The sequence below is a fragment of the Anomalospiza imberbis genome, chromosome 3 (assembly GCF_031753505.1).
Source record: "Anomalospiza imberbis isolate Cuckoo-Finch-1a 21T00152 chromosome 3, ASM3175350v1, whole genome shotgun sequence".
NCBI classification, from domain to species: domain Eukaryota; kingdom Metazoa; phylum Chordata; class Aves; order Passeriformes; family Viduidae; genus Anomalospiza; species Anomalospiza imberbis.
The window spans coordinates 65,750,387-65,764,459 of record NC_089683.1 but is presented as its reverse complement, the minus strand read 5'-3'; the positions used below and the strand labels follow the sequence as shown (position 1 = coordinate 65,764,459).

The 14,073-nt window shown below is 35.4% G+C and overlaps 1 protein-coding gene across 1 annotated transcript in view; it reads right to left on the bottom strand.

The window, feature by feature from the left end:
* Window positions 1–14,073, bottom strand: part of UTRN (utrophin) — a 302,322-nt gene that overhangs the window by 185,324 nt on the left and 102,925 nt on the right. The window contains exons 42-49 of the mRNA XM_068184872.1: window positions 12,558–12,708; window positions 11,041–11,216; window positions 10,028–10,163; window positions 8,865–9,014; window positions 7,635–7,719; window positions 5,892–6,097; window positions 4,635–4,752; window positions 1,299–1,504 (exon numbers count right to left, since the gene is read on the bottom strand). Coding sequence (XP_068040973.1) covers window positions 1,299–1,504; window positions 4,635–4,752; window positions 5,892–6,097; window positions 7,635–7,719; window positions 8,865–9,014; window positions 10,028–10,163; window positions 11,041–11,216; window positions 12,558–12,708 — 1,228 coding nt within the window. The remainder of the gene's footprint in view (window positions 1–1,298; window positions 1,505–4,634; window positions 4,753–5,891; window positions 6,098–7,634; window positions 7,720–8,864; window positions 9,015–10,027; window positions 10,164–11,040; window positions 11,217–12,557; window positions 12,709–14,073) is intronic.

Here is a 14,073-nt window from a genome sequence, read left to right as displayed (position 1 = left end):
ACTAATCAAAACATAAATAGGTGAGAAAAAGTTGTATTTGCCAGAACTGCCAAAGGTTAGAGAAATCCTCTTTTATAGTCTACAGGCAACAGAAATAAAAATACTTCTGTATTTTGAGTAGCATGAATAAGTTTGAATTATTACAATAGCAATATAAGCAGCATCTAAAAACAGCATAAATGAAATGTGCAGTATAACAATTTGATTTCATTCTTTAGGGTTTTTGGTTTTGGTTTTTTGGTTGTTTAAAATTAAGAAAATACATTAGAAAGGTTTCTTTATTGTGGCAAGATATTTACAACGTGCCTTGACTTTAGAGAATCTAAACTCAATTATTATTTCTAAATGAAAAATAGTATTTGCATATATATATTCCAGTTGCATATTATGGCCTCTAACTTTCTGTTTGGACATGGACCTGCTTTCACTTAAGAAAACAAAGTAGACCTAATAGTCCCTTTCTATTTCCCTGCTTATGCAGCGATAGACACTAGTCAAATAGCTGTGCAAAGCACACAACTTTACTGTCTACTTAAACAGCTGTGGATTGGTAAGCAACTCTCACAATCATACTCCCTGCCTCTTTCATTACCCAGCTGCACCCCTATGTTGCCCTTCATGAATATATATGTGCATATATATATACACATATTTTTAAAACTCTATTATATCCCTGTTCTAAATACTGCACTGGTGAGAGCCTCTCCTCACTTCTTTGTGTCTTAAGTTCTCATACTGTGCCACCTACAGCCCACCCTTTTTCTGACAGCCACCAGGACAAAGGACACTAGACTCACAGATTTATCAGAGCATGCTTGATATGATATAAAAAGCATCAAAGACTGCATGAAATAAAAAAAAAAAAAAAAAAAAAGCATTGGATATGCCTGGCACCTACCACCAGAAGTGAAATTCAAGACAATTTTAAATACCTTAGTCCATTCCTTGACTTACTAAGCTGTTAAATATTTTTATGAAGTCAATTCTGTAGCAGTTTCATTAAATTTTAATTGGTCTGGGGTTCAAGCTTTTTGCATAACATCATTTCTTTGATGCTAAATTGTACTAATTTCAGCTACGCTTTCAAAGGCACACATGCCACCTGTTTACCTCCCAGAATGGGATTCTTGGAAAGTCTGATATATTGAAAAGCACAGACAATTAAGAAAATAACATGGCCAAAAGGAGACAGAAAATAGTACAACTAAATTGCACGTTCACTCATCAATTGAATCCAGTAGCATTACACAGACTACGGAATCTGGTATGGAAAAAAAAATAAGCATAAGAGGTCTTACTTTGCTCTCTGCAATCTGTTTGGCAAGTGTCTCTTTTGGGGCCTGCAGGAGCACTCGCAGACGGATCTCGCACTGCTCCATGAGGTGCTCCATCTCCTGCCTCTGCTCGTGCCACTGCAGGCTGTCTGCCAGCATGTGCTTCAGCTGCTGCTGCCGCACCTCCACGCTGTGCTGGGTGTTGTCCCACTGGTTTTTCAGCTTCTCCACTGCAGAGGACAACACAGAACGTGAATAATATGAGGAAAGTGAAAAAGTAGCCATAACTACCTCCTAATTTTCAGGGCAAAAGGCAATAATATAACACATTCTCAAATACTATAGTCTCAATATTCAGTATTTTAGTTCCCTGACTAGTTGACATATTCACAGAAGCAAATGAAAAAATCAGGTGTTTGGCTTCCTCTTGTTTAAGCAGGACAGCACACAAGTAATAACTTATTTCTGGTATATTTCAAAGTCATTATTTAATTTTAAAGTACACACATGTAGGAAAATGTATGGCAGAGATATGCCAGCACAATTTTAGGGTGATTTTAGGGTGATAGGACCAGCAAGTCATCTCTGTGCATCTGTAACTTAAACTGGTACAAATAAATAAATAAATACTGTTTCGACAGCTTGTACAAAGCAAATTGAGCATTCCTGACCACTGTCTCATTGCGGCACCTGTACTACAATTTTGGCCAATGTAGAAACATTCTACAAGGTAGTAACAAACTACTTTGGCAATTTAATTCCACCACAGGTTTCTACAGAATTTAGTAGATTTCACAGCAGAAGAGAGATGCTATTGGTTACACCCAATTTCCTTCAAGTGGAAAGAAAGCCATTCTTCTCTCAATAAATAGTTTTGTTAGATGACAGATAAGACACTTAACCTTTAATAAACAAGGAGTGAAAAACACAACCTAAGAACTTAGAACAAAAATAGAGCATCACAAAAAGCAGTGAATCTGTCTTTGGAGAGAAATGCATGGCATCATACATTTTCCTGGATACTTACAAGACCATTAAAGCAAGTGAAATACTTGAAAGTCTACAGAGGTGGAAAAGTCTACAGTAGGTTTCTCTACTACTGTCATGACAGTTAAAGGGAACAAATTATATCACTAAAGAATGTGATAAAAAATAATGTTGTAAAAAAGTGAATGGGAAAAAGCAAAACCAAAAAAGACTACGTGGATTTCTTAACCATCTCGCTACTCTGATCAGAATGAGGTACACAGTATCTAAGACATCCAATGTATTTATTTTAACAGTAAGTACGCAATTTTATTAAAAAACTAACACACTTGATGCTCAAGTCACTTCAATGTTCCATTAAGCAAAATGCCAAAGCTTGCACTTAAATTGAAACCATTTAAGTGGTTTACATTTTTTAAAATCTTTTGCAATTACACAAAGCCATTGTGCTTCATCTGCTTGAGACAATCTCTTAAGTTTAATACATTCAACAATATTCTGTTTAGTTCCACAAAGCTCTCAAAGACTGTGGCAGCAAAGCCCACCTGTCAGAGTAAATATCACTACATGATGCTTGTGAACAAACCTAATAATTTGCGTAATATTGATTGATCCATTTCAACCCACAGGCAGCTTGTGGATTAATTTTCAAGCACAGATATTTGACACTTACATAGTAGCATCACTATGATAGAACAAGTATTATTTATATACTTTTTCTTATTAATGGACAGATTAACCTTACTCTCTACACTGTTGACATATTTACCCTTTTTTCTACCTCCAGCAAAACAGGACAGAAAAAGAGTGACATTCCTGGTAGCCTCAGGACTCTGTGGGTTCAAGAGGTAAGTTCCTAGAAAAAGTTGTCATGGGCACCAGTCTGATATCACAGGCAGAAGGACTAGAAAGAATTACTGATGAGACTGTTTTTTCAATTCCACATGTCCATAAAGCAATTGGAAGGGAAGTTCCAGGGAAGGAATTTTTTCTGTTTCTCCACTCCTATCAATTTGAGTAATTATGCTTCATCTGACAACACACAGCTGACTCCCAGAAGGTTTTAGGACATTGGTACATTCTGATATGTATTTGGTGTCTATACATACTCGATGTTTACACAACAAGGTGCATAAGCAGCCCAGAGCTTCACTTTTCTTCAAAGAGCAAACTTTTCTTAACAAATGTCAGTGGTAACAAAACCTTCAATTTTCATGTTTCATGACAGGCAGAAAATCTTCACACACATCTGAAGTATCTACTGGAAGCTTAATCCATGGCACCACATACAACTTCTCTTTTCCCACTCTGGATGTGCAAGACTACAGGGGAACTCAAACATCCAACACACAGTCCTTTACTTCTTCAGCTTTTCTGAAGAGTCCAGAACGTTTTTGTGACTGACCTCATCTTGACTGACTCCCATGGACTACATGGTTATTATCCTGCCCTGAGTTTCCACCTCATCCCTAGTTCTGAGTGACTGAAAAACTAAGTTGCTTCTTTGAATCTTACTCCCCCTACCAGTCCATAGTCTGTGAACCTCAGACAGCAGATGCCATCTCATCAGATCCCCAGAAAAACCACCCATCTGTGGGCTTCCTATCTGACCACATAATCGCCATCAATTCTTATGGACACAAAAGAAATTAATGTAGATGGAGTGAAGGAAAACTACATTACAGAGGACAACATAAAAAAATATATCTTTCCATTTTTACTTCTAACTATGGTATTCCCTGCTGCATGATTTTTCTAACCTTAGCAACCAGCAATGCTTAAGACTTAAAAAAAAACAGACTGTCCATTAGTTTCAAATTGTGACAATTGTACATTTCTTAGGAACCAGTAAAATAAATTTTCAAAGGGAGTGGAGACCTTTGAATTGGAAATTAAATTTTCAAGTACATGTCAGTTAATTAAAATCTCTACTCTCAGTGAAAAATTTTCAAAGTGCATACACAAAGTCATTGTCCTAAAGCTAATACATTCATGTTTTTAATTGTCCAGTACCTCAGAGATCAACAAAAAAAGAAACATGATTAGCTCCTTTTCTCAATAAATAAAATCCTAATTCCTGTGTCTGTGGCTGTGAAGCAACTCAAATTCTTCACAAAATATTACAAAATACCAGCAAAACTATTGACCTTCATACTTGAAAAAACGGCCAGTCAAAAAAAAACAAGAGGCAATTCTTGTTCCAGGAATTTTCATTAGACTGTTTAAGTGAAAGCCACTTAATTGCCAAGTTTTCGTTCCTTTTCAAGGAAGGCAACTTCAGCTATGCTCAGTCGAGAATTTTAGAAAAAGATATGAAGATTTTTTACTGCCATAAAAACAATGTATTTGCAAATACAGGATGGATAAACTTACTTTTTTCAGTGATCTCTGTCCTAATGTCTGAACTGGAAGTTTTATTTTTCAAATTCTGAGCCAATGTAAAAACAGAATCAAGCTGAGGGTGCCGATGGTCCATATCTGCATTGGTTATCTGTTTTTAAGTCCAAAAAGTAGAAAGTAGTTAAATTCCTCTGTATTATTTAAGTAAAAATATACACGTCTCCACAACTATACAGCTAGTCCCATCATTACTGTAACCCTTAAACTGTCGCAGTATTACAGCACTGCTTTAAAAAGCTAAAATATTGTAAATTGCAGTTACTGAAAATCCAGAGGTGAAGGTTAACCTATACAAACCACATAGTTACCCCAGTTGTTGCACAACATTTTCCAGTATCTGTTTTTCAGAGACTTATATGAAAATAAATTCCCATAGCTTATTTTTCTCCTAACCAAGCTGGCATCATTTATATATATCATAAGCAGCAGTGGGTGCAGGGGGAAAGTGAAGAACAACAACTGGAAGGAAAAATCAGACTATATAATGTTGTTCTATAAACCATTGCTCTCTACATGTACCAGAAGCCCATATTACAAGTATTATACAGTTAAAAGAAAATGTTTCCAAAGCTACATCCCATTATTCTTCCAAATTTCAGACTATGTGAGATACTCACAGAAACAGTTAGCACTTGTTTAGCCTACAGCTTTTACTCTACATTTAGTTAATTGATATTAAGTCAAATAAAACGAACATTAATGGCTGCATACATCTCACTAATACTGCCCTTAGTCACAGTTCAACATAGCATGAGCTATCAATAGAAATAAACATTTACATCATAAGCATTTATGTTACAACTTTTAATCCTCTTAGCATGTCTCTGGAAATCAGTTTAGTGTAACTACAGCAAACAGAACTCATTAAAAACCAGTAAAGAGTGAATCAAAGGTCACCCACTAAGCAAACATGAAACTGTTCTAAAGTCTTCAGTAAGTTAACTATTACAAACCCTAAAAGCTGTTAGGAGGTACTCTCCAATTTCTTTGTTTGAAACAAAAAAATAACAGCACTTATCTCACATAGGGACATAAGAATAAACAGAAAACGGCTCTGAAGGAGAAAGGAGTGTAATAAGAGCCTTTAAAGTGCAACTTTCATGCTATGCATTTAGCTGCAGTCAGGCGTTTATTCCCCTTAAACACATTATTGCTTTTAGTTTCTTTAGTGAATGTAAGAGCTATTAAAATGTGAGGCAATTTTCTACTAGCCTTCACAAAAACACATACTTTCATTCGTGCAATAGTCCGATTGATCTCTTCAGTATTTCCCACAGTGACTATGTTTGACTTGAGCATCTGGTCAATCAATACCAACCAGTCAGCCAGCTCAGTTCTAGTTTTGTCCAGATCAGCAGGTGCAGAAAGGTCCAAAGGCTGCTGAGTCTGAACAGCAATTTCCAGTGAAGAAGATGCTAGCACCACCTTTTGGATATCTGAAACAGAGTGTGGGGGTTCGGTTAAAGAAGAAGTAGTCATGGCCACACGAGCAGTTCTCAGAATTACAGGAGGCTTTTTGTAATTCCTATAAATATGCAACAGCATCTACAGAGCAAGCACAGCAAAAATTGTATTTTAACAACCAGAAGCTAAGTAATGAGACTTATGCACCTTTAAGGAAGCTATTTTCTTACTGCATGCCAAAAATAATCGCCCAAATGATTCAGCCTAAATTCAAAATAAACAAGATGAAAACTTGCAAAGACAAAGTTACATTAAACCTAATGGAATGAAGCTAAACACTCATTGACACTTATTAAGCATAAAATCAAATATTTTTGTTTAACATAAACATCTAAAACTGTCTTCCTCAGTTTTTTACTATGCAGCAAAAAGGTCTTCTCCACTCTTGGCTCAGAATTCACTTAAGCACAAGTGAAGTTTCCGGAACAGATGCTTCACGGACTTGGCATTACACAACTGTCTGAGGAAGGGACAGATGCCCACTAGTTCAGCCACATCTTTCACTCTTTTTAACCTGACACAGCAAAGTAGTGAGAAATGAGCTGAATGAATAGTAAGATTCACTCCAGAAGTCATGTTCTAGTTCCAAGAAACACTAAACTACATCAAGCTGGAGCATGAATATTTCACACTTCCCTCAAACAACAAAACACAGGAGTTTTGTTTAACAAAAAATGTTGTATGAAAGCTGAATTCAAGGTTTAAAAGGATTAAACAGAAGTTTGTTTGCCTCAAGTTTTGCTTATTGATGCTGAAATTAAAAAAAAAAAAATTAGAGTTCATTCACTGAGAGGTTTGAGTTGCAAATTTTTTCAGGCAAGGGCTGTCTTCTTTGCCTAAATTTCCAAAAGGGAGACTTGGGCACTTTGTTTACAATCTGTATTTGCTGAATGGCCTCCAACAACTTGAAAATATGACCAGTGTCAGTGTCTGATACAAGAACACATATTTAGACAGCTTTCCCTAAGAGATTCAGGAAGGTAAGCATCTAGCAGATAAGGGAGACCCATCTGCCCCCTAACCAAGCCAAAAGAAGGAGAATGGCCTTTACTTATATGACTGCAAAAAATGTGCATGCAAGAGATACTTTACAAATAATTAATGATATAGAAAGCTTCTAGTGGATCTTAATTAATCAAAGTCATGACCACAAATCCACAGGAAACAAAACACAGGAAACAGGCTGTCACAAACACAGGTATTTTGGTTTTTACTCTGTACCTAATCTCGATGAGGAGGCCTAAGCTTTATAAAAATTTCTCCATTTCAAAAGTCTTAGAGGAACTCCAAAAGACTCCCCCAGCCCTGAGCAGCAGAGTGACTTCCCTACCCAAATATTCCCTCTCTCCCATAGTAATGAGAAGGCAGCCTGAAGTTCAGCACAATGCTTCGACATTTCTTATTTGTCTAAGTTCAAAGAGATTTTTTTTTTCCTTTTTAAATTACTTTTGACTGTAAACAGGATTACATTCAAGACAATTAAGAAGAACAGAAGGACCAGTCACTCACCAGGAGGCTTTGTCTTTGTAACAAAACGGGACTGCCCAACAAATGCCTCCAATTCTCTCACTTTGTCAGGCACTTCTCTGAACACCTATATCCCAGCAGAGAGAAACAAAAACAGTAACACAACCTATATTAATGGCAGAAAAATCATCTCTTACTTGAAGGCAAAATATTCTACACCATGCCTCAGATATATTTCAATTATTTTTTTGGAAGGTATCCTTTAAAAAACAAAAACTTCAAGAGGTGCTAAAGTGTTTTTTCAATATATCCCTGTGTCACATCTAAATATTGAAAAGAAATAAATATAAACAAATTGTTGGAGACAGATTGTTTACATGTTTTTTACTGTCCAAGCACCAAAACTATAACTCATTGTTTGACTAGACTTTGAAGAAAAGATGATGCAAAGCATGATTTGTTTTCAGTCACAGAAAAGTAAAGACATAGGGAACAAATTGACAAAAGTGTAACAAGTCCATTGCATTGGAAACAAATGTGCCTATTTGCTCTTTAAAAAAGTCAGTGATGAAAATGTAGCGTTCAAAGCAGTGGGGGAAATCCCTATTTTCATGGCTGAGTTGGTAAAAACACATATTTTTCTTTCCCCAAACTATCAAAAGCCCCTTTTCTCAATAAATTCTTACCTCTATCATCCATAAAATAATCTAAAATAATTTGATTTTTTCATTTGGATCGCCAGGCTTTGCTTGAAATAAATCTTGCTTTACTCCAAATCAGCCTTACCAATGAGATTGAACACAGGAGTTTCTATTTTACAGTAATGTTTAAGAAGTATCCCAGACACACTTAGTAAGATTTTCTAAGCTCTACCACAGCTTCATTTCTTTTCCTCTTAACTGCTACAAGCATTCAACTTTCCTACACAGCAAAGATTTATTCTAACCCTCAGTTTCAAGTTAATACTTTCAAAAACAACAAAAAAAAGGCAATACAAACAAAAAAAAAAAACAAACAACCAAAAAACCCACAAAACAATGTGACCAAAAAACCAACAAAAACCCTAAGATAACCAAATTAACTCAATCTGATGGAAAAATGTCCATCAGTATTTTCATGTGTAACTGGTTTGGGGTACATTTCCTGATCATGCCTGTATGGTTCCCTAATCAATTTATGTACATGTCACAGATACATTAAAAGAAAAACAACCATTCCAAGTATACCACTCTATTTTCAACCTCAGGTACCCAATGCTAAAGAAATACACACCTTATTCCACCTCACATTGAGGGACTGAAGGCAATCAGAAAGTTTACTTTTTTCCTGAAGATCAATATTTTTATCCAACAGTACTTCAGATTCAGTTCTGTTCAGCCATTCCAGTTTGTCACCCAGAACTTCCATCTCTTCACTTAAGACCTAAAATGGACAGATGAGTTTTAGACTGGAATAAAATGCATACATGCTTAAATAAAGGAGGAGAAAAGCTTTCTTTTAATTCCAATATTAGTCATTTCCCTGAACATACACAAGATGTTTCTATTTTGGTTTCTGTGCTTGATCAAGAAATTATTGAAATATTTATAACCTTTCACTTCCAGCATTTATATTAAGGTAGATAACAAGAAAAATAACACTTTGATGACAAGCAGGAAATACTCAACTCACACGAGTGAATTTATTTAGGCAAATACAACTGCAACTACTTTACATCATTTATAAACACTTATTCAATACTTCCATCTTAGATTTGGTCTAAAAGAGGTTGGTTGGGGTTTCATTGGGGTTTTTTGTTGCCTTTTTAAAAAGTAATTATTTTTAAGAAACGAGCAAGCAGGTTAGTTGGACTGACAACTCCTCTCGTTCTTTTAGGATTTTAGAAACGTTTTCATTCACACATTCTATAAACCAAAGATGTTTTGTTGTCAAAGCCAGACACAAAACAGGAAAAATACATACATATGCACACAACTTACTTAAAATGGCCAAAACCCTTACAGTTTAAAAAACAGGTTAGAGAAAATCTTACACACATAAGAGATTATTAGTACTGCCCAGTAAATGGGACAATGATGTTACTTACTATTTAAGGTTATCAGCTTTTTTTCTATAGGTTTTAGCAGATATAAAGTTGACAAATACACATCATCTCCAGTGAAATTCTACTTACTAAATTTTACCAGCAGTATATCTATTTCTCACTGCTTCATACACAGACACCATCTTCTGGCTACATACCAGTTACCAACTCAACCCAACTTCATTCCGAGGCACATCTTGCCTGTGTAAGTAATCTCACAAAATTGTCTCACAAAACCATAATATATCTTTGGCTATTCACAACGCGAAAACTCCCCTCCTCAAAAGCCATGTCCTGATGCTTTACTCAAGACATACAGATGTATACATATTTACACACTAATCAGTCTTGCCTGTAATTCTTGCAAGTTTTCCTCATGGTTGAATGTAAATCTTGTGTCCAGAGCATTTTCTACATTTTCCAACCAACAACGCAGCTCATCAAGCTTCTTTCTGTACTCTATCAGCTGCTGGTTCTCTCCTTTTAGCCTTAAAAAGTGAAACAAGAAGTCCAGCATATCAGTCCTAAATTACTTCTGATGCCATGGTCAACTTTTTTTCAGTGCTTGGAGAATTTTAAAGGAATCATTTTATCATCAAAAGATTCTACCGCCATCATTAAAATGCAAGATATTCACAAATAAATACTTCTGTCTTAAAACCAGACAAATTTTAGTTCCAAAGTAATAAAATAGACTTTTAAAATACTGCAGAAAACATTAAATGTAAGTGATAGTAATGACAACACCTTCAGGCCTAATCATTATAAGGCCACTGAATTTTTCCCCCAGGGGTTTTAGGGACATATATAATACTTCCAGTAAATCACACAAATTTAATGAAATTTCTCAAACTAAATAATTAAGCAAGATCCTGTTTTATTCCTATATATATCAGGAGACATTAAAAACACGTAATTACATAAAGTTCTTACTTTACAGTATTGTGGGAATTCAAGAACTATACAAGTTGGTTCAATTAGTGTATCTCTGTCAATGATAAAACAAAACTTAATGTAAGGTACTTAGAAGCTCAGCTTCAACCACAGAAAGTAGCTGAGAAATTCTTCCTAAGAAATCTGGCTTTATAAGAAAATTATTTTTAAAACAAAGGGAAACTAAAAAAAGTCATTTTGTGGTTGTCATTTTGTGAGTTGTTCTAAACATAGACCTACTAAGCAGCCAATTGTAGGTGGATTTATGAGAAATTTGTTCTAGAATACAGTTCAAAACAGAGCTCTAAACATTAGGAAAATTCAGATTAATGACAGCATGCAATAGAATGCACTCTCTCTCCCAGAATCTACTCAATTAAATTCTCCTTATTGCATCTGGTCAGACATCCAAATTTTTGATTAACTTATTACCTCTGTTGTCTATCCATGACCTCTGCTGTGATTGCTTTCCAGCATCTGTTCAATCCTGCCAGCTTCTCCTGCAGGAAGCTCCCATCTGTAGCAGACAGTTTCTGTATGATCCCTTCCCCAGTTCTGTTCAATGCTGAAATACTGGTCTGATGGCTGCTGACTCCATCTTCAAGTTCCTGTCAGAAACATAAAAGCCACACAGAATTTTATTACTGACCTGAAGTGACTTTGATCTGGCTCATGATATGCAGGATGACTCCTGGGTGCATATTATTTTACTGAAAGAGGCACTTAAAAACATATTACTTAGAAATGGATGCTGTTGACAAAGTTATTAATGTTCTTTTATTGAATCTAATTCAACTTTCTAGGTATCATAAGAAGATAGTGACACAGAACAGACTATGAATATTACAAAGAATCACAAGAATTCATTTAAGCCACCAGTTCTAAAATCAACACTCATCTTTGATTACTTTTCTCTTAATGTACAGCACTTCCTAGTGGTTCTAACAGATGGTTTGACTTTTACCCAGGTCTTTTCATAATCTATACCCCAAATATTTCTTTACCTTCAGAGTATTTTAGCTAGGATAACTATGGCAGTGCTGCCATGGTCCCAGACACCACGGAAAATCCATAAAGCTAAAGAAAGATGTCAGGATTAAATCTTCAAACACCCCTAACAACTACAGAAGTCTTACACTGTCAGCAAAAATTTCTTTACAACTAGATCAGGAATAAGATGATTCAAGAAAGAGAAGTGAAATGCCCTATAAGAAAACTTCAAGCAGCAACAAGGATGAAACAGAAGCTGTGTCTTAGACAGAACTTACTTTTCTTTCACAACACACATCTGACACTTGGATGCCTAATACTCTCAAAAAAAAAAAAAAAAACAAAACAAAAAACAAAAAAAAAAAAACACCTGATCCTTAAAGTTATGCTTTCTTCTCCTTATATAAAAGGAAGTAAAATTTAAAAATATCAGGGAACTGAATTCCAGAACCAAAACCTGAAAAAAAATCACATGTAAGATCCCTGTAATTAGAATCTTCTCTTTTTCTAGATTGTTTATACAAGGCAGTATCTCCAAAAGACATTCATTTAAACAAATAATTTGCTAAGTTATAAATGACCTTTATTGGGGTCCATTTTTTTTAATCATGAGTGAAAGGTAAGTGAAATAATACACTGGATTTTTTTATCTAATTAACATGTTTTTGAAGCTGTAACAAAACTTATAAACTGAAAAATTATGCCAACATTTGAATTATCAAATTATCTCAAACCAATCCATACTATGAGTGATCAAATAACCCCATACTATAAGCAGGACTTGAGCTCTTCCCCAAGAATAAATTTTAAACTGCAGCCAAAATAGAAATGTTACTGCTTTTTGAAGTGTAATTGCACAGCCTGTCTGCAAATCCATATGTCTATCTATAAAACTACAATTTTAGACGAAAATCTAGACTGTTTCCAGCTTGCTCATTTTCTGCCCCAATCCCACATACCTGCTGATGCAGCCCAGCTGCCTGCAGCTCCAGGCTGCCATCCGGCCCACGCGCATCGGCCAGTAACACTTCAGCCTCCGCTATCCAGTGGGAGAGATCATTGAGATCACAGTGGAACTGCCTCCACACCTCAATCGCTCTATCAAAGCAACTGTGGGAAAACAAAGGATTGAAAAAATATCCAAAATTTCAGTTAGAACACTAGGAATCCCACTCCAGTGAGTAGAAATTTGCCTTGCAGAACAGAAAGGCTAACACACAGCCTGCTTAACCAAGTCCTAGTACTGAAGGCTTGCTGGCACAGTAGCAGCTGGTGAAAGCCAACAGCACAGACTGTCATTAACTTCCAGCTGAAGGAAGAAAGGGCAGTCCTCAGCAAACTTGTTCTATCACTTAAAAAATAAAGATTGATTAGCTACATCGAATTGGTCTGCAGAACCCTCTCCTCCTTTATCGTGAAACAATTTAGCTATCAGACAGTGTGATATATGAAATATGATTAATTGCTCAGATTTTCAGATTTTTTTTCTCCTTCATAAGGAGAAAATGGGGTGCTGGTGCCCAGAATTTATTAAGTGATTTTGATTATATAGATTATATAGTATTACCAGTGACCACACATAAGTAGGTCTTATAAAATTTAATCACACAATAATTTACCAGATACTTCATTGTCATCATCTTTGCAACCTCAAATTAATATGTTGCTTAATTTGAAGGGCAACACGTTCTTGCATGGAACAGACAGAATAAGCACAGTCAAAAATTTGTTTCTTAATAAAATGAGAGTTCTATTATGTTAACAACCTAACAAAGTGAGAACATGAGAAAAACATGTCAGAAAGGAATGGAGTGGCTTGTTTCCTATTTGTTGATTATTAACTATTACAAACTAATAAAACCAGTCATCTTTAAAGACCAAAGAGGCCAAGACTACTGTTAATCAGAGGACCCTCTATTTTGACTAAGTAACTATGTCATTTGCAGCCCATTATTGCAAACAATTGCAAATAATTGCAACAGTAAAGACTCCACGGTTACTGCACATATATTGATAGAATCTGAAATCAGCGGCATAACAAAGATCTCTAAAACTGAACTTTAAAGAGCTACCATTTCAACTATTTTTTCACTGATTAAAGTCAACAGTCCTATAGTTCTTAGTGAGATTAGTTTCATCAAAATTAAATTTCATTTTACAAAAGATCCATATTTATTGACATAAACAGGGCTTATTTGTTGTTATTATTATTAGCCAATTAATAAGTCTTAAAAGAAGTCTTAAAAATTTAAGACTTAAAGAAGTCTTAAAAATCTCCACTTTAATTTTTCTAACCTTATCTCCTAGTTCTACCATTTCAGTTTCAGCATATACCCTAGACCAACCTGTACACTGACCCCAAATCTCAAGGTCCCTTTATTTCTTACATATGTTTCAGTCTGAGCATATTGTCTCATGACAGTAACTCATTCTACATTTAATGAGAAGATACATTCTAAGCACTTAAAGTAGATT